The 21,608-nt window shown below is 34.3% G+C and overlaps 2 protein-coding genes and 1 long non-coding RNA gene across 6 annotated transcripts; all 3 read right to left on the bottom strand.

The window, feature by feature from the left end:
• Nucleotides 1-1,526: 1,526 nt before the first annotated feature.
• Nucleotides 1,527-2,546, bottom strand: LOC112770454 (uncharacterized). The gene has a single exon (XM_025814808.1). It carries the CDS (start codon nt 2,544-2,546, stop codon nt 1,527-1,529), a length of 1,020 nt encoding a protein of 339 aa, XP_025670593.1.
• A 6,633-nt stretch (nt 2,547-9,179) lies between these two features.
• On the bottom strand, nt 9,180-12,983 carry LOC112771247 (uncharacterized). 3 transcript variants are annotated; one of them, XM_072224237.1, is made up of 5 exons: nt 12,733-12,983; nt 12,519-12,653; nt 12,240-12,346; nt 10,934-11,518; nt 9,180-9,805 (listed from the first exon to the last, which is right to left on the bottom strand). In XM_072224237.1, the coding sequence occupies exons 4-5, from the start codon at nt 11,489-11,491 to the stop codon at nt 9,320-9,322; spliced, it is 1,044 nt and encodes a 347-aa protein (XP_072080338.1). In that variant the 5' UTR covers nt 11,492-11,518; nt 12,240-12,346; nt 12,519-12,653; nt 12,733-12,983; the 3' UTR covers nt 9,180-9,319. The 3 variants fall into 3 exon arrangements, with proteins under 3 accessions (XP_072080338.1, XP_072080337.1, XP_072080336.1); XM_072224236.1 differs by having other exon boundaries at nt 10,934-11,617; XM_072224235.1 differs by having other exon boundaries at nt 10,934-11,622.
• A 1,026-nt stretch (nt 12,984-14,009) lies between these two features.
• On the bottom strand, nt 14,010-16,272 carry LOC140173108 (uncharacterized). 2 transcript variants are annotated; one of them, XR_011875943.1, is made up of 6 exons: nt 15,961-16,272; nt 15,492-15,609; nt 15,244-15,302; nt 14,614-14,699; nt 14,420-14,516; nt 14,010-14,176 (listed from the first exon to the last, which is right to left on the bottom strand). It is a non-coding gene; the product is annotated as an uncharacterized lncRNA (long non-coding RNA). The 2 variants fall into 2 exon arrangements; XR_011875944.1 differs by having other exon boundaries at nt 15,500-15,609; nt 15,961-16,270.
• Nucleotides 16,273-21,608: the final 5,336 nt, after the last annotated feature.

A 21,608-nucleotide genomic window follows, 5' to 3' on the forward strand; every position in this document is an offset into this window, starting at 1 on the left:
TCGCCTATGGCGAGCGGTGACCAGTTTGATATACTTTGCGGTCATCGAGTGGCATCAGGTTGACAGGGTTGTTCCACAGCTGGATGGAGTACAGCATATCCCCGAGGACGCTTTGAACGTAGACTGGCTGCATGCTAAGGACGGGAGGGGAGGGGACAGGTGGTTCCCCCATTACAATCAGGTCTGGCATTTGCACTAGGGGAACCGAGTTGATGCAGTCATTTCCATTGATCGAGTGGCAGATCCTGGCCCATCTGCTGATTACCTAGATTGGTGGTTCCGCGAGGCTCAGCGGTTCCTTAGTCCGGGGGCTGCATTCGCGGATCCCAGAGGCACCCAGATACCTCCAGAGGCGTTTCAGAGAGGATCCTCCCAGGTCCCATGCAGATCACAGCTACCTGATATGCCGGATAACCGTCGTGTGGAGAGACGCCGTCGTGTTGGTACTAGGGACACCGGGAGAGAGTGGCGATGGTTACATGATGCGATGCAGGAGGATGATGCAGGCGGAGAGGTTAGAGCTGAGGTCGATCACCGTGTTCGTAGGTCTAGTGCCAGACGCGGGAGAACAGCGGATCCTACCAGTTTGGTGGTGGGTTTAGTGGGACCGCAGCGACTCAGGCTGGAGGGGGGACATTCACCAGCAGATCTTACTCTCCGATGCCAGAGCCCAGCTCTCACATGTATGCGCAGCCTGAGACGCCGACGATGACTATGGATTTAGATAATCAGCTGGTGAGTCCACGATTTTACGCAGATTTTGCTGATTTGATTAGGGATGATGCTGGCACGTCCAACGTGCAGTTTGGTGGCCAGTCTTACCAGCCGCAGATGCCCGAGGTGCATTTGGAGACCGCAGCTTACCAGCCACACATGACGGATATGCATTCCCAGCCAGCTGATTATCAGGGTGAGTATGTGGTAGATTTGAATGTGCCTGCAGGTAGCCCGTTGGATACGTGGTTCACCATGGGGGGAACCCCCCAGTCCGCGATTGGTCTAGACCATCCAGGTGATGACATTGGACAGCAGGCGGCCCGACCGACTCAAGTCAGGCGTCCCGCCCGATGTGGGACAGGATCTCATCTCCTTGGTGACTTTCATGATGCAGCTAGGGATGATCGCGATGATTAAGACCGTGTGTTGTTGTTTTTCATTTCTCGTTATGTTATTTATGTTCTGGTTATGGACTTTATGTGTATGCTCTTCGGATGACAGTTAGTTTGGCTAGTTATTACTTTATGTTTATGTCGATGCACTTTATGTTTATTCTCGTTGGATGACTTTAATTTTGGTTAGTTTCTACTTTACTTTAACGTTGATGGACTTTATTTTGATTGTCATTGGATGAATTTTATTTTGGTTAGTTTTTACTTTATATTGAACGAAAGTACAGCTATAACGGAAATAAAATACGATATATCTAGTAAACTGATAAATAACTACTTATATTAACATTAACATTTAGTCGAAGAATACTTAAAACTCATAACTCATACAAACAGACACACTTTTTATCACGAAGACTAATACAAACGAACTAAATCACGAAGACTAATACAGGGATAGTCCAGCGCCTGGAAGTATCCACAATCGCAGGTGCGATCCCTAAGAGAAACCCGATAGCTACCCAAAGAGAATTTGCCGGTGGGCGTCGTCTTAGCCACTATATAGTCAAGGTGATGTCTATCAAACACAGTCACGGTGAAGCACCTCGAATCCTTCAGGTTACGCTCAATGGCCTTAACTACTGCCTGTGAAAACCGGTGCCCGGACCCTAACTGTGCCTCTGCCGTCTGACCCCTGACAACAAACAACTCCGCCAATCGGAGATATGTCGACTTAACCAGAGACGTCACCGGTAGGTTTCTTGTGCCCTTCAAGACAGAGTTCACACACTCAGAAATGTTGGTGGTCATGTGACCATATCTTCTCCCCCCATCCTTGTGCTGTGTCCACCTCTCATACTCCATTCTGTTTGCCCAGTCGCACATGGCCGGGTTCTCCGTCCTCATTATATCAAACCAATAGTCGAATTTTGCTTCTGTCTTCGCATACACGGCATTCACCAGACACCTCCTCGCATCCCGTCCCTTGAAAGTGAGGGCAAAATTTGCATCAACATGCCGAGTACAAAATGCCCGATAAGCATGTGGAGGTTGCCAACCACTATCGGGAGACTCTAGTGCAGCCTTGATGTCGTTGTGTCTATCGGATATCATGAGAATACCTTCCTGTGGAGTGACATGCCTTCTAAGGTTCGAAAGAAAGTACGACCAAGACTCTGCATTCTCCCCTTCCACGAGTGCAAACGCAACAGGCAAAATATTCGAGTTACCATCCTGAGCGATCGCCAACAACAATGTCCCGCCATACTTGCCATAGAGGTGTGTTCCATCGATGCTTACGAGCGGCTTACAGTGGCGGAATGCCTCAATACACGGAGGGAATGTCCAAAACATCCGATGAAAGTAGACTCTATCTTCATCAACTTGGTCACCCACCCTAACCGGGGACGTCTTTAGTAGAGCAATGGAACCTTCCATCGTGCATGAGACCCCAAGGATCCACCGAGGCAGATCAGCATATGACTCCTCCCAATCGCCATATATTTGCGCTACTGCCTTCTGCTTCGCCAACCACACCTTCCGATAACTAGGCCGGAATCCATAAGTCGCCTATGTTGCCTCTTGCAACACCTTGATCGACACCGACGCATCAGCTCGAACCAACGGATAGATTCTCGCACAAATGACATGATAATCAAGCTGCTTGTGGTCGCTTGATATCGATGTGGCCATACACGTGTGCGGACCGTTGTACCTCCTAACTTCCCATGTGCTCTTCCTTTTCCGCATGACTATTCGAATCAACCACGTGCACCCGTTACCAAACTCTTTGCATCTCCCTTGGTATTTCAGATTGTCGGACTCCATAACCTTGTACTCAACTCCACGCCGAATACTGTAATCTTTTACACTCAACACGGCTTCCTCTTTACTCTGGAAAGATTGGCCAATCTGAAATTCAGTCATAGGTGTCCCATCATGCATGCCCTGCCCATCGAATGTTGCATCTACATTCTGCTGTTGGCCGACGACTTCCAAGTTCAAAGAAGAGAGGTGGGGAGGGTACTCTTGTGATGCAGAACCGGAACCTCCATGGGCTGAACGTCCACCTCTTGGAATATCATCATCACTATCCCCACCAATATCGACAGGCTCCTCATCTAAATCATCGTCAAACAGTGCATTCTCAACTCGATCCGGTCCGGCATCGCATTCAAAATCAGGAACAACATGACCAATATATGCATGAACAGCCCCAACACGTTCGGGCTCCGTATTCGGAACGGCCACTGCTACCACAGGCATCGATGTTGATGCACCACCAGTTGGGGTCGACTGAGGATTAGGTGCCGATGCTCCAGAGCTATCCACACCATCTTCCAACTTCGCAAACAGCTCAGTTATCCTCACCTCCGGAAAACTACGCCTGCAGTGAAACAAGACCTGCAAGTCTTCATCCGACCCAATCACGAAGGTCTCATATCTCACACCAGTTGAGACAACGTCAATGGGAATCTTGTAAAATAATTTTTTTACCCACTTCGTCCCACAGGTACCGAGCTTTCGTAATATGCTTTGCTTAATCTCCGCCAACGTATTCGACGATCGGATAAAAACACTAAGCGGTTCTCTATCTGTGAATTTTACACCATGCCTTTTGCTCTTTTGAATTTTTCCAGAGCAGTGAACCAGAGCCACAAAACTATCCTCCCCCTCCATTTGTGAATAACACTCTACCTCTCCACATTTGGCCCCTCTATGGTTTATATAGGCAGCCCCATTCAGCCCATCACACGTAAAGCGCTACTGCCAGTAGCGGTTTACACTCACACACACGCACGTAAACCGCTGCTGGCAGCAGCGGTTTACACACACACTCACACACATAAACCGCGGCTGGTTGTAGCGGTTTATGCACACCTGTAAACCGCTACTGCCAGTAGCGGTTTACATAAAATAGTGAAACAATGCATTTGCGTATTGAATTTGGAAACAATGTATTTGCGTAATATTGGGGTCAAACAATTTAGACGCGTAAATTGCCCAAAATTTTTTTAAGCTTTGGAGAAGTTAATTCACAACTTTTTTAATAATTAGAAATATATGACTTCTCTTCTTTGATAAATCATTCTATCACTTCTCTAAAAAAATTGACTTCAAAATAAAAAAATATTTATTTTCATTTTTGGCTCTGTGAAAATGTTTTTTATTTCTGCTGAAAATACTGGCCCTCCACCACCATTTTCTCACGCAAGGTTCTATCTGTTAGAAGCACTGGCCTTCCACCATCATTTTCATGCAATATTCCATCTGTTGGAAGTATTGACCCTTCACTATCATTTTAAAACAATGTTCCATCTGAATCACCTATTGCATATATTTCTTCCATTTTTTTATCATTTTATCACTCTATTTTATTATTAAATTTATATTTAATATTGTGTGTGGTATGAAATCTCAGTTTTAATTTTATTTTTTTCACATGTGATTTTTTTATATAGCTTGCTATTGTTTTTATAATTAATTATAACAAATTCTTGATATCAATAAAGGAGGAAGCTAATAGGAGTAAAAAAAAACAGCAACAAAATATACATTGACACACATTTTATATTTATTTTTTATTATCACTTACTATATCATACACAATAAAACAGCAAACACTATCTACACAATAATTTCTTTAACATTGCCATCAAGATTATTCTGAATTGAAATTTTATTACTATTCACCACATATAAGAATACCGTTATGAGTGAAGGTAAAGTAGAAGAACTACTTTCTAATGATATTACGTGGCAAGAATCAATTGTCTAAGAAATAGAATTAATAAGAGAGCAAATAAAAAATCAGTTGCCTAAATGATTATAATTTTAGTGATTAGGTTATGTAAAATTCCATTTAATATTAAAAAGTATTTTGTTTAATTTCAATGGCTAACAAAAGATTTGAAAAATAGATAGTTAGTTAGTGAGTAAGTGATAGAAGTAATTAAATAGAAATTAAGATTAATTAGAGTGTGAGGTCTTACGATCAAGGTAAATTAGTGAAAGGGTGAAGAGAAAATTGAACAAAACTGTAAAACCAATAAGAGCTGCTAAACCAATCCAATACCAATATGCTTCTTTAGGAGCATCATGATCAAAGGTGTTTAATACAGCTTCACCAATTGTGGGAGAACCATCTTTAGTCTGCAAGCAATTAAGTATAAGTCACAGATAGCCCTTGCATTATTGCAATATTGAACAAGATGTTTTTTATTTTATTTTTACAGGAAAGTACTTAGCCTACTGAGGCTCAATCAGAGCAATGAAACCTTTTGGTACAATACACCAAATATTGAACTTATACTATTGTCCTATTGAATTTTCTTTGTCAGTTTTTAGTCAAGTATCAATGTTCATCTTCCAATTGTACCAAACGTATTTTCTTCTAGTGCGAATGAATGCAAGATAAAACAGATTCCTCCTTGTCTTGATGATTTAATGAAACATTAAAAAAGGGAGCTAGTAATAACCAGAATAGCACAGTACAAGTTAACTGATAAAGAAAAATACATTCACTTTGATGTAACAAAAAATTGAGATAGTCACACTTAAAGGCCTAATAGTCACAGTAACAAAACACTAAAATTGGCACATGTGGTTTGTAATGATCTGAATGATGCAAACTTGATGTAATCTTCCCTGAAGAGTGGTAACATTCTTGGTGCAATTTGAAATCTCCAATTTGCTAAGGCTAAGGGAAACCATTGCTTCAACAAACTAGTTGCTTCTCTAGTGTTACCATTGGATCTACATCAGTTTAGATTTCAGAACCTTCTCTAGTAACTTCAATTTTGCAGCTTGTAAGGATAGGACACCCTATTACAACTTGAGAAACTGAGTACCGTTATTTGATCCCGGACAGTTGGTTTTGGATTTTGAGGGCATGATAGAAGTTATTAAGGTTATATCCTAATTCAGAATTAAGAACTGTGTTTTGTTGTAATTTCTAGTTAATCTTTTCCTTTCTTGCTCATTTATCTTAGTTTTTTATGCCTGTTATGCTTTCTTCTTTTATTATCAAAATTAATATATTGTTTCCAAGTTTAACTTTCACTTGAAGTATATAATCAATATCATTCTTTTGATTAAGATATGTTGTTGCACTGTAAAATTGTGTTTGTCAAGTAATTGATTTAGTGATAGAAATTTGAATAAGAAATAGAAACACAAATTTTCTCATTTAATTTTTAAGCTCAATTCTATTCTGTATGGAAGTGCTATTTTGCCTAATTGTATGCTACTCCATTTTTATAGGCAGCCTCCGAAGGAACTTTTGTGCTACTTCATGGATGTGCTCATAACCCTACTGGTATTAACCCAACACCTGAACAGTGGAAAAAAAAAAAGTAGATGTAATTCAACACAAGAACCACATTCCATTTTTCGATGTTGCTTACCATGTACAAATCTTTTGGTAAATAAGCAATCATTTTAGTTCATTTTTGTATGGTTTGTATCAAAACACTATTTGCATATGAAATTGTGAAAAATAATCACCGTAGATAAAAAATATGGATACTTTTTATAAATGGTAGATATTATATGGTGAATGCTACCCAACCCCCTCTAAAATAACATGTAAGTTACCCTTTATTATGTGTCACATTGTAATTGGTCTTTATCTTAACCATAGTTGGGGCGCCAACGTCATCGCTATCTACTACCCTCCCACACAACCTCTCTTCCCAGTATAGTCAGCGCCTCTTTTTGCCATGAATCACTTCTTACCCACATAATTAATGGTTAATTTGGTTATTAAATTTTTTTATTAAAAAAACATATCCTTATTTAATTACGTGATGGAACATATATTTATATGTAAAATATAATATAATAAAATAAATCTTTTCAAAGTATTTAAAAGTATAATTAAAATCATGAACATACAAATATAATAATAAAATTTGTACTCCAAATAAATAAACATATTTTTTATCATACATATATTATTTAAAAAATAAATATATTATTAAAATTAATAACAGAAATTTAAAATAATAAAATTCAACTTTTTTACCGTATTTTTATAGTATTTTTATATTTTTAATTTTTAATTTATTAGTACTTTATTATTTAATTAATAATTAAACAAATTATTTTTATAAAAATTTATTTTGTGTATTATATTAGAGAAGAGACCAATATAACAGTTTAAAAAATAAATTGTATAAATATTTAAGAGATAAATATGAAATACATACCTAAGTAATGTTTAGTTTGGTTATTAAATTTTTTTATTAAAACAAATTTTTATTTAATTACACGATAGAACATATATTCATATGTAAAATATAATATAATAACTCTATTTAGAGTACTTAAAAATATAATTAAAATCAGAAAAAAATATATTTTTTATCGTACATAAATTATTTTAAAAAAATAAATTGTTAAAATTAATAACACAAGTTTAAAATGATAAAATCTAACTTTTTTATAAGTATTTTTTATAGTATTTTTATTCTTTTAATTTTTAATTTATTCGTACTTTATTATTTAATTATATTTTACATATAAATATATGTTCCATCACGTAATTAAATAAAGATATATTTTTTTAATAAAAAAATTTAATAACCAAATTAACCATTAATTATGTGGGTAAGAAGTGATCCATGGCAAAAAGAGGCGCTGGCTATACTGGGAAGAGAGGTTGTGTGGGAGGGCAGTAGATGGCGATGACGTTGACGTCCCAACTATGGTTAAGATAAGGACCAATTACAATGTGACACATAATGAAGGGTAACTTACATGTTATTTTAGAGGGGATTGGGTAGCATTCACCATATTATATACTATAGGCAAAAGTTTATTTGCATTGTCTATTATTTTCAAGTGAAAAAAATAATAAAAAAATATAACTATTAAAATTGACAGCTATATTATCGATTTTTTAATATAAGATGAACAAAATAAATAGACGAAAGACTTGTCGGTACTTTAATAGTTATATCGACAAAGATGTCATCGCTTTTTGATAATATTATCGATAGTCAGGGTGTTGCTTTTATTAAATATGTCAAAATCTTAACTTCATTGGCAAAAGTTTATATATAATTGATTTTGATTAAGAATGAGTTGGTATTAACGTAGTTTATATTTGGTAAACGAAATATTGTTTGGATTACATTATTCAAAATCACTTTTAAATAAAAAATAATAAAAAAAAATGAATTTAAATAATTATTTTATATTATTTTATAATTTTATTTTAGATATTTAAATAAATTTTAATTTTTTAAATACTTTGATAAGATTAACAAAATCATAATACAAAGCAAAAAAAATATTCCATACAAAAATAAATAACAATAAGAGTAAAAAACTCATAAATAAAAAAAATAATAAAAATTTTATAAAAAATAATATGCATAAGAGTATTGAAAAAAAATTATAAAAAAATAATAAACATAAACATAATTGGTATATAAAAAATAAATTTCAGTCCAACATAAGAAAGCGCAAAAACTAGGATTTGTAACTTTTGATAATCAGTGGGTTTCTGCATTCAAAGGATAAAAAAGTTACCAAACATAAAACTAAGACTTGGTTTAGTAAAGTTTTTTGGAGAGGTGTTTGTGCTTTTAAAAAGTACAAGCACCTCATTTTGTGTTTGATCAATTAAAAAGTCCAAGTGCTTGTGCTTGCAGCTTTTAAAAATTAGGGATGCTTTTGAAAGCACCTAACAAGGAGCTTTTTAAAGTTGGCTTGTACTTTTTAAAATTTAAAAGTCTAATATAACTTCATATGTTAACTAATTTTTAAATTTAATGCTTGTATTTATGTCTATTATAGTATTTTTAAATTTTAAAAACTATTTTATCAAATGCAATTGTTGTTGCTTATGCTTATTGAAAGCTATTTTTAATTTGATTTACCAAATATAAATGCTACAACTTTTATAAAGCCATCTTTTAAAAGTTAACTTTTATAAGTTACTTTTGAAAAGTAAAAATTTTACCAAACTAAGCCTAAGACATTCAAAAGACTCAAACGCGCTTCTCTCTTTTTCAACTCTCAATTTTTAACCAAACACACCCTCAATTTTTAACTAAAACCCAATTAAAAAAATTCAACTCTCAATAATTAACCAAGAAATAATGAACAATAGTCGTCTTGATCACATATTACTTTAAACTCATGATGTACAAATTTAAATCCACACATAATAATTAAACTCATACCCTTGTTCTAGTTTCGCATTATGGAAGGCGGTTATTATTAGGATGACTATGTGGTTGCGTGTTTGTCAGATGCTGTGCACTCTGATTCATTGTCGGTTTATACTGCTGATTACTATCCTGAATTGTTGTGTCAGTGAAGAAGCTAGGAAGGGAAGAGGGCTCACCATAGAACCAAGATGATGATGGTCCCTGCAAATCAAGATCATCAATAGTGTTGTTGTTGTTGTATTCGACTGGAGAAATCTGCCTTGGGGTAAGATGCTGAATATAATTAGGTGCAGCAACATTGTTTTGAATAATGTTTCCATAAAGATTATAGTTATAACAAACAGCAGCAGGAACATGGCTATCTTGCTGATTTGATGGCAAATTCACGTTGTTATTGTTGATTTCATTCTCGCTGTGGCTGCTCAGTGACATTTGCTGACCATGATAATAATAATCTGCCGCCTGCTCTACCTCATTAAAAATTCTATCCATATCTGATTCAGAATTCTGCATATTCTGATATACATATATAAAAATTAAATTTGATGGTAAAGCAATTTAATTAAATATAACTAGGTAATGTACTTGACAAATGTGTTGGAGAGGATAAAAGTGCGTTGAAGTTCTTTGAATGCTGTTTTTTATGTTTGGCAACCTTTTTCCTCTAAACGCAGAAGTGATTTTGCAGCTTAAAAGCATGTTTACTGGAAGAAAAACTCTTGCTTCTGCGTTCACTTCAACGTGATTTTAAATTTTCAAATTTTGTTTCAAGTTATTTCAAATATTTTAATTTTTTTTTTCAATTTTTAGTATTTTCTTTTATATTTTGATTTTTTAATAAATTTGTTATTGCAATTTTGTTATAATATGAATTATTAATCTTATTAAAAATAATAAAATAAATAAAAAACTGATCATACATAACAATAGAATTATAAGTAATAAAATTTTACAGTCTAAAATAATACTAAATAAAAGAATACTGAGAATACTAAAAAAATTATAAAATATTTTTTTGTTTGACATTGTAAAATTTATTATTATAATTCTTATTCACTGTTTATTATTCTAATTTGTTATCATCTGTATTATTGTTCCTATTGAAAATGATAAATTAAATAAAAAATTAATCATAAATAATAATAAAAACATAATTAGTAAAAAGTTAGAACCCAAAACAGTAAACAAAATAAGATTATTGAAAATACTCATAAAAAGTACTAAAATATGTTATTTTATATATTATTTTTAATTTAATAAATAAATATTAATTTTATTATAATAATAAAAAATTATAACAAACTAAAATAGAATTTTATAAAAAATACTATATAAAAAATATACTAAAAGAAGTATAAAAAAGGATTAAATATACTAAAAAATAACATTATAATTTAATATTATAATTTTTTAGTAATTAACTAATTATCTATCTAAAAGTGATTTTAATTAATATTATCCAAACAATTTCATTTTATCAAAATCAATTTTAGTATAAAATTGCCAAACATAAATCATGTTGGCACAAACTCACTTCTATCCAAAATCAATTTTACAAAATCACTTTCATTCAAACTTCAGTTTAACCAACTCTAATCCAAACACACACTAAACTGTTGTGGACAATACTAGTAGAAATTATACCTGTAAGAAGTCATCATTCTCGGGAAATAGATGTTGAAATTGAGATGATCCATTATCCACCGTGATGTTGTTGCTGCCATTGTTGTTGCTGCCATTATTATTACTATCATTAGTCAAAACATGTACTTGTTGGTTGTTGACGATTCCATACTCATTCATGCAATCGTCACATTTACACTGATTAGAGCAGCCAACTCCAGCACTGAAGCAAGCGCAGTGCTTGTTCTTGCACTTTGATTTCCTGCAGTTGCATCCTTTTCTGTGCCTTGCTGCTTCGTTCCCACCAATAATAATCTTGGATTGAAACGCCTCTGGATCACGTAATTCTATTTCTTTTTTCTTCTCATACACTTTATCCCTGTTATTCTCATTATTCTCGCACGCTTTGCAAGTACAAGAATTGTTGCACAAATTTCCAGCACGAAGACATTCACAATAAAGTTGCAAGCATCGACTTTTTTGGCAGTTGCAGCAGCTGCCATTATCACTCCCTTTCTTGTTACCACCACCAGAAACAATATTCACAGCTCCTCCATTCATCTTGTCACAAGAGTCCATCACAGTGAATGTGTGAGACGAGGTGATCTGAAGAAAGAAAATGGATTATTCCTAGTCCGGATGGTTCTGATGACTGGTAGCGGTTAGAGCAGGAAGAATGAGATTGCCACCCCCAGAGCTAACGAACTGGTCTAGCTCAAAAGAACAATAACATCTTGAGTTTTGACTCTTAATAAAAGGTTTGCGAATAAGCATGAATTTAAAGAAAAATCTGTCTTTGTTAGCAGCAAAACACCGAAAAGATTGAGAAATTTTATATATTTATTCAACTCAACATGCTATCTTAGGTTCTTCGTTTAGATATGATTGAGTTAATCTTTTTATCCTTATTTCTTATCTTATTTTAATAATAATAATAATAATAATATTTAATTAATCTTATTATCTTTTAAAAGTCAAAATAAGATGTTAGTTTACCGCCACTTCCAAAGTAATTTTAACAGTTTTTTAATGAGATCATGGGTTTAACCGCAAATTATTAATTTAACTTGCTGAGGTTCTCATAATTAATTAAATAAATATGTGAAATTATAAAAAAAAATAAAATTAAAATTTATAATATATAAAAAATTAATGCATGTTCTTTAAATATATAATAAATAAATTAATTAAAGATATAAAAATATAATTTAGTTTTATTTTTAAAAAAAATTTCATATAATATTAAAATTCAATTTATCTTATCTTTTTTTAAATCTTATTTTTGAAAACCTTTTCGCCCGACAAATTCACCTGATTTTTATATTACCTTTTTGCCCGACAATTCATCTCATCTACCAAGCCATCTTCAGCATCAAAGATAAACTCTTCAAGTAATTGCTCTTGCTGCTGCTCATTCTCTTTATCATTTTCATCCTGTGCAGAATGAAAAATATTTAAAATTGTATAAGAACAACAAGGTGGATACTAAAAGAATTAGGAAACCCACTGGACAGGAATGGCTAATATATTTTCTGGCCAACATCTATTGCTTTCAAAAACATATTGTAATCAAAGTTTTGTTGACTTGAAAGATGCTTTACTCAACCTCTTGTTCTTCCTCTTCATTCTGTTCATCGCCTTCTTGGTTTTGGGGAGGTGGAGGTGGAGGGGGAGGCTGCTGATTTTGCTGCTCTGGTGGGTTCTCACTAACAATTGACTGGGGAAGAATAACCAGTTCTACCTGTATCAAAAAAGAAATGTTAAATAAGTTATCAGAAAGTAACATTGATGTGCGAAACTTGCACTTAAAGAAACCTTACAGCTTTTTTCAGGTCATCCACATAAACCTTATCACGTCCCTCCAGAGCAGCTAAGCACTTTGCAACACGAGCAGCATATAGCTCAGCTCTGTGCCCCTGTTGTTCATAATAACTATTTAAAATGATCAATCCATGCCTTGGTCAGCAAATATACTTCTTGCATGATTTTTCCTAGTAGCACCTTCAACACTGGTCATTGATTGTGTTTCATCCGGTGAAATACCTCAAATACTAGAAATTAATAGTTGAACCTATCTATGACGCTGTTGTTCTTCAGCTTCAATCTCCTTCACATTGCGTACTATGTGCTGTATTTTCTTTGAAAGACTATTATTATGCTCCTCAATGTGTTCAAATAACAATTCAAGTTGCCTTTTATAAGCTGCACACCGTTTTTTCTCTATAGCCAATTGCTGAGATAGTTCTCGAATTTTATCATGTTCATTCTGAAAATTGCAAAAGAAAAAAACAGAGGTAAGTAAGTGGAGAAAGCCCAAATACGAGTATCAGAGATTATTCAAAAGATCACTTAAGTTTCTTCATAGGACATGGTTTAACGGAGAAAAACAAATGCATCTATAAGAGCCTTTTCCTTTTTCTTTTTAATAAAAGACAAGTTTATCTTATTACTAATAGTACTGCAAATATGACTATGACTCTGGAACATCTTAATAATTCAGGGATAAGGTGAGTATATATATATATATATATATATATATATATATATATATATATATATATATATTCTTAATTTTTGCATCTTTGTGAAACTATATTTTCACTCTGAAAACATGAAGTACTTTAGAAAGAATGAATCTTGTATTTGAGAATGTTCACTCAAAAGTAATTTTGGATCAACTGTGTAAAGGCATAAGATGGGAACTTCATTAGTATTAGCTGTTGAATTCAAACTCTTGTGAGGGCTGCGCAGATAGTTGATAGCACTGTTCCAGATGCAATCTTTCTATCAGGCATAGACCAAGAACTCACATATTATCATATACATATTTCAGTAAAGGAAGAACATTAACTAACCGGATATTGTTCATAAATGCAATCCTTTCTGCCTTTTCCAGGTGTCAAAGGGTGTGTGTGCTCCTTTACAAACTTTGTGACAACCCATTTACCGGAACTAACTTTCCTCACCAAAATCATGGCCCTGCAACCGACCCTTGTCTCTGCCCTTTGCCTTACAATTTTGAATCAAACTCCTGACCCAAGTATGGCTCATCAGCTGACACAACCGATACAGCAGGAATTCCTGAGGGGATTGTGTCCCCTCCAGAAGAATCTTGTGTTATATTACCATCTTGATCTTGTTTGTAAGCTGGATCAAAGGAACTGCTAGCAATTTTATCTTCATCAGCAAAGCTACTGCTAACTTCTCCTATGGTAGCATGTGCTATTGTCTCACCATTAATGGAGCCATCAATCCTGAGCTCCACTGCAGCACAAACAAATAAGTTGTAGTTCATGCAAAACAGCCATTAATGAAGCTTTGTACCAGAAAACAGTATTGTCCTCAAAACAATGTAGTTCATGCAAAGGGGTTCTAACATATTCTCAGCTCAGGCCACAACCAAGCAAAGCCCAATATCACTAAACACAAGTTAGGCCATTGCGTTAATAATAATTAAATAGTAATTAAAAAATAATCATTACTCGTTCAGCAAAGAATATCACTAACCAGTAACCACAAGTTCAAAACGGTTGTATATTTGTAGATGACAAAACAAGATGTCAGAATTGAAGCAAAAGTTCAACTACTTCTGTATCTTTAAAAACTGTAGCAAAAAAATTTGAAGGATGTATTTATCTGCAAATAACAAAAGAATGAGACTTCCATGCTAATGTATTTCACAAGACAGAAGAATCAGTTACCACCCTCAAGGGACAAAATGTTCTGAAATGAAATCAATATAGGATCAAAGTAATCACGATCAGTTCAAATAACTTCTGGATATCTCCTGCGACACATCAAATATATAAAAAAATTTGTGCTGAAATTTAACAAGAGAAACCAAATGGATCTAAAACTTCAAATTCCCACGGAACCATAACCCTATGAAATGGCTGCAGGAAACATATCAGATACATACATAGATAAAGTAGTATTGATTTCCTATAAAATATAAATGAAAGTTACTTTGGATTATTACACAAATTGAGAGTCAGATTTATGCATTAATAAAATAAAAAAAAAAAATAGATACACAAATCTAATTAATAACAAATCTGATAGTTTGATTTGTGTCTTCTACATCTTAGTTAAACACAATATACTTCAATAACACTGTAAAACACTGCCTTCTTCCTATATCAAAAATAAAAAATGAGCATAAAATTCTAAGAATATATTTTAAAAGTATCAGTTATCTAAGACAGAAAATTGCTGGAAATGGCCCAGTTCTTCTAACCAATATACTTAACATCCAGGCAGCTGAAAACACAAGTGAAATGCAAAGGATAACCTTTAATGAACCAAACTAACCAAGAGGATGAGAAACTCACTAGATTGCTATTTGAGTATATTTGAGTCCTTAGCAGATCAGTTTGAGGCCCAATTGCAACTGGTAGTAAAAGTAGAAGTAATACATTAGCCAAACAAGAGAGAAAACAAAGTCAGAGATTCATATAACTCATCTAAAAGAAAACAACGTGGCAATAAGCAAGAGCAGCAAGCAAAGACAAGTTAGAGTAATATAATATTAAGCAGAACACGCAGCCAAGAAAAGAAGCACATGTTCATGGTTTCCAACCCATTTACAGGATCAGGGCACTGTTCCTCTACATTGGGGATAGTGGGAACTTGGCTGAATCTAAATCCATTGAGGAAACTGGAGTTGAAATTAGGATCCATTTTCAAAGGCATGAAATCTGAAAGAAAATTCACCTCTTCCATCAATATTATTAATCAAAAGTGTAGTTATGTGTCACCATAAAAACCACCACCACTACAACAACAACTACTAAACATTGCATGGCTACATGAACCAAACAAAACAAGGCCATAGTATCCTGTCCTAAATCAAAATTAAATTTAAATAATTAACATTTAATCCCCTTTCAGATTTAAATATCTACCTTCCCACAATAATATAAGATGCTAATATATACTATATTCCATGGAAAATCAAATGTAGCTAGGGCAGAAGCAGAATGCCATGAAAAAGACAAGGATTTATGGATGTGGAGATAATTACAACACAGCTCACATCAACACCTTACATGCATGTATTAAAACTAGCTGAAGAGGGAAACTTTAGAACCCTAGGAGCTAGAGCCGCGCGATTCATGCGTACAAAAAATGAAATTGAGGAAAGAATAGACAAATTGTTGAGTAAGCAAACATGATTATCAAAACAAGTAAGGAGCTTGAGATTAACAACATGCAGCACAGCAGCAGCAGAAGAGGGTAGTTCTTTTTTTTTTTTTTCAATTTTTTTTTAAATAATAAATAAAATAATTGGATATAGTTAGCTGAACATGAAAGAAAGAGATACAGAATATAGAAGAACATATCAAAATAGTTTCCAATATGACTCCAATCTAATTCCCTATATCTATATTAAAAATCCAACATGGGACCATGCCTTTTAGATTCATTAACCCCAAATTCAATAACAAAAAATTAAAATATTATACAAAATTGTTGACTAAATCAAATCAAAATCATATTCCTAATTTATTTCATGAATATTTTCTGTAAATAAAATTAATTATAATATCTTTTTCAGTTTTAGTTTAGCTTATTTTTAAAAATTTTATAATTAGAAATTTTTTTTTTATTTTAGGTTAATATTTTTTTCATTTTCTAGTTATTTCTATTTCTGTAATTCCTCTATAAAGAGATAATTTCCAATACATTTAAATACACATAAGATCCAGACGAGGAGTGCTAGGAGGCCAGCAGAAATTGTAATATATAGCCATCAATCAACCATCATGTGTGTATTTAATGGTGGGAGATTACATCTAATAGTGCAAAATTACTTATTTTACTTTTGATGGTTAAGTGCTGGCCAAATTTTAACAAAATTGCTGGCCCCTTAGACTTTCTCTATCCAGACACTTCAAATTGGTATCAGAGCAGAATCTCTGCACTGTGCCTCTGATTTATAGATATGGCTGACAGTTCCTCAGTCATTAATCATGAACAAAAGGAGAACACCACTCTTAGCGCTTGTTTGGGCGCCATTATTTTGATAAAAAAGATCTTCTTTCAATGAAAAAAGATTTTTTTTATTTTTTAGCGTGTTTGGCAAATTTCTAGTAGTAAAAGTAAAAGCACTAGAAAAATAAAAAATAAAAAATCTTTTTTGAGAAGCTGTAATTTATATCTTTTTTTAAAAGATCTTTTTCTCTTAAAAAAAGATGTTTTTCATCTAATAAATAAACAAAAAAGTACTTTTATATCGTTATACCTAAACATAATTGATAGATAAAAAGATCTTTTTGCATGAGATACCCAAACATAAAATTACTTTTACTTTTCCATAAGATCTTTTAAAAAAAGATAACTCCAAAAAAGATCTTTTCTTAGAAGCTCACCCAAACAAGCTCTTACTCCATCAGATTTAAAATCTGAGCAACGGGTACTAGTTAGTGGTGACTCCCATTCAGTTCAGATCACCACATTTTGACTAAATGGGTCAAACTACCTTAGGTGGTCTCAATCAGTTCAGATGTACATTCGTGGAAGAGGGAAGATTGGATATCTCACCGGTGAGCGAAACCAGCCTAACGTCACTGACACACAATATAATGTGTGGGATACCGAAAATTCCATGGTGATGACATGGCTGGTGAACTCAATGGAGGAGGATATCAGTAGTAACTATATGGACTATACCACTGCCAAAGAATTGTGGGATAGTGTCAAGGAGATGTACTCTGATCTTGGGAATAAATCCCAAATTTATGAACTTACTCTAAAAGCTAGAGAAATTTAACAAGGGAGTGACAATGTCACCAAATATTTCCACACATTGAAGCGGGTGTGGCAGGACCTTGACCACTTCAATAACTACAAGTGAATTTCAGCCGCTGATACCAAACACTACCAACAAACAGTGGAAGAAGGGAGGATATTTCAATTTCTTGCAGGCCTCAATGTGGAGCTAGATGAAGTTCGTGGCAGAATTATTAGAAGAGCAATCCTACCCTCAATTGGAGAAGTTTTTGCTAAGGTTAGAAGAGAGGAAACTCGTAGAGCTGTGATGATTGGAAAAGGCAAGACTGAACAGACTTCTTTGGAGTCTAATGCACTCTTAGTGGCATCTGCTGCACTTAAAAGTTCATTAAATCAGAAGCATCCCTCCAATCTTTGGTGTGACCACTACAATAAACCTCGTCACACCCGAGAAATCTGCTGGAAGATTCATGAAAAATCAGCACATCTTAAAGGCAGCAAACCTGGTTCCAAAATACGTGCTACCCCAACTGCTCATGAGGCTGAAAAATCATCCTTGAGTAAGGAACAGGTTGAACAGCTCATAAGGCTGTTAAATTCCAGTTCTTTATCTAGTACTCCTAGTGGTTCTTTGGCTCAAACAGGTAATTTTAGTATTCTTATATCCCTTAACTGCACTTCAAACTTGAATGCACCATGGATTGTCGATTCAGGTGCATCTGACCATATGACCAGCCTTTCTCCTTTATTTAAAACTTATTCTCCTTCTTTTGAAAATGAGAAAATTAGAGTTGCTGATGGTAGTTTTTCATCCATTACTGGAAAAGGTGCCATTAAATTGTTCAAAAATATTGACCTAAGAAATGTCCTACATGTACCAAAGTTTTCCTGTAATCTTCTCTCTATTAGTAAAATCTGCAAGGATTCCAATTGTGCTGTGACATTCTTTGACACTCATGGTATTTTTCAAGACCGGACCTCGGGGAAGATGATTGACAGTGCTAAGATGATGGACGGGCTCTATCATTTTGAGGATATTTTGGAAGATAAAGTAGCTCAAGGATTTAGTGGTATTAGTTCTATGCCTATAAAGGACCAAATAATGCTCTGGCAGAATAGACTAAGACACCCTAATTTTTCATATCTCAAACATTTGTTTCCAAGTTTGTTTAAGAATATTGATTCTTCCTTACTTAAATGTAAAAGTTGTATTCGTGCAAAGAGTCATAAAGTTCCTTATTACTCTCAACCTTATCATGCATCTAAACCTTTCCAATTGATTCATAGTGATGTATGGGGTCCATCGAAAATAACAACTCAATTTGGAAAGAAATGGTTTGTGACTTTTATCGATGACCACACGCGACTATGTTGGATCTATCTCATACATGAAAAATCTGAGGTTTCTAAAATTTTTCAGTATTTTTTCAAAAATGGTAGAAACTCAAGTTGACACAAAAATTTCAATCTTAAGAAGTGATAATGGTACTGAATTCTTTAACAAAAATCTTGGTGAATTTCTTAAAAAAAAAGGTATTCAACATCAATCTACATGCCCTAATACACCCCAACAAAATGGCATTACTGAAAGGAAGAATAAACATCTTCTTGAAGTAGCACGTGCCATTATGTTTGAGGGTAATGTTCCAAAGTATTTATAGGGAGATGCTGTCCTAACAGCAACCTATCTCATAAATCGAATGCCTACGCGTGTGTTAAATTACTGCACACCGTTGGATACTTTTAAAAAGAATTTTTCAGCATGTAGGTTGCATTCTGATTTACCTTTAAAAGTATTTGGTTGTACTGTATTTTTGCATACACCTTTACCCCGAAGTAAACTTGATCCAAGGACAGAAAAATGCATTTTTATTGGCTATTTCCCAAGTCAAAAGGGTTATAAATGTTTCAATCCACACACAAAGAAATGTCATGTAAGCATGGATGTTACTTTTTTTGGAACATGAAACATTTTTTCTGAAAAAATTTCTTCAGGGTGAGAGTTTAAGTGAAGAAAATTTTTTGCATGAACCTTTACCCACTCCTATCTTACATATTGAGGATACAACTTTCACTTATCAAACAAATTCTGAAATAATTGCCAAAAAAGATGTGGAAATAAATTCTGAAATTGTGCCAGAATTAGTTGAAACACAAACAGAAAAAGAAATACCACAATCAGAAAAGGAGCTTCGATGTTATGTTCGGAAATATCCCAAGAAGAATAGAGACCAGCCCATCATCTCTGTACCAACCCAATCTGAAAATCCGGAAGACGGCCCAACTGTAGTACCTGAGGATCTTCCAGGTAAATCTGATATTGCTACTTCTAATAATAATTTGCCAATAGCACTTAGGAAAGAAACTAGAACATGCACCAAAAAGGTACTCAAAACCAGCACCAACCATCCTATTTCCAATTATGTCTCTTACCAAAATCTCTCTCAAAAACATCGAGCTTTTACTTCTAAAATTATAAATCTGTTTGAGCCTAAGAATATAGAGGAAGCACTAGATGATCCCAATTGGAAATTAGCAGTGATGGAAGAGTGGCATGCACTTAAGAAGAATGAAACTTGAGAGATTGTAGATCTGCCATAGAATACAAAATTAGTTGGCTGCAGGTGGATTTTCAAAATCAAGTGCAATGCTGATGGAAGCATAGAGAGGTATAAGGCTAGGTTAGTAGCTAGGGGATTTACACAAACCTATGGAGTAGATTATCGAGAGACCTTTGCTCCAGTTGCTAAACTCAACTCTGTGCGGATTCTTTTATCTCTTGCTGCGAGTTACAATTGGCCTTTACATCAATTGGATGTAAAGAATACTTTCTTGAATGGGGAGCTAGAGGAAGAGGTGTTCATGAAACTTCCACCTGGATTTGAGGCAGAACTAGGGAGGAATAAAGTGTGCAAACTAAAGAAATCTCTCTATGGATTAAAATAATCCCCAAGAGCTTGGTTTGAACGACTTGAAACGGTGGTGAAGGGACTTGGTTATACTCAAAGCCAAGCTGACCATACACTTTTCTATAAACATTCAGCAGTTAATAAAACTGCCATCTTAATTGTATATGTGGATGACATTATTCTGACAGGTGATGATAGCTTGGAGCTAAAAGACTTGAAAGAAAAGCTTGCCAAAGCTTTTGAAATCAAAGAACTTGGCTCATTAAAATACTTCCTTGGAATTAAATTTGCAAGGTCTAAGGAAGGCATTTTTATGAACCAACGAAAGTACATCCTAGATCTTTTAAAAGAGACGGGATTACTTGGTTGTAAAGCTGTTGAAACACCTATAGAGCCTAACTTAAAATGGAAGCCAGCTGAACCAGAAAATGTAATGGACAAAGGGAGATATCAGTGCTTAGTGGGGAGGCAAATCTATTTATCCCATACACCGGATATAGCCTTTGCTGTGAGCATGGTAAGCCAGTTTATGCATTCACCTGGCCGAGAACACATGGATGCTGTCTTTAGAATCCTAAGGTACTTGAAGGGATCGCTTAGGAAAGGGTTACTCTACAAAAACTATGGACATCTTCAAGTAGAAACCTATACAGATGCAGATTGGGCTGGGAATGTCATGGATAGAAGGTCAACATCTGGATATTGCACCTTTGTTGGAGGAAACCTGATTAGTTGGAGGAGTAAAAAGCAGAGTGTTGTGGTACGAAGTAGTGTAGAAGTTGAGTTTAGAGCAGTGGCTCATGGAATATGTGAAGCACTATGGGTAGAGAAAATCTTACAAGAACTAAAGGTTCCCATTTCTCCACCAATAAGGTTGAATTGTGACAACAAATCTGCAATTTTGATTGCCCATAATCCAGTTCTGCTTGATAGAACTAAACATGTTGAAGTTGACAAGCATTTTATAAAGGAAAAGATTGAGAGAGGACAGATTTGTATCCCATATGTTCCGACCACGGAACAATTAGCAGATGTTCTAACTAAAGGATTACCCA

This window comes from Arachis hypogaea, chromosome 18 (assembly GCF_003086295.3).
Source record: "Arachis hypogaea cultivar Tifrunner chromosome 18, arahy.Tifrunner.gnm2.J5K5, whole genome shotgun sequence".
Taxonomy (NCBI): domain Eukaryota; kingdom Viridiplantae; phylum Streptophyta; class Magnoliopsida; order Fabales; family Fabaceae; genus Arachis; species Arachis hypogaea.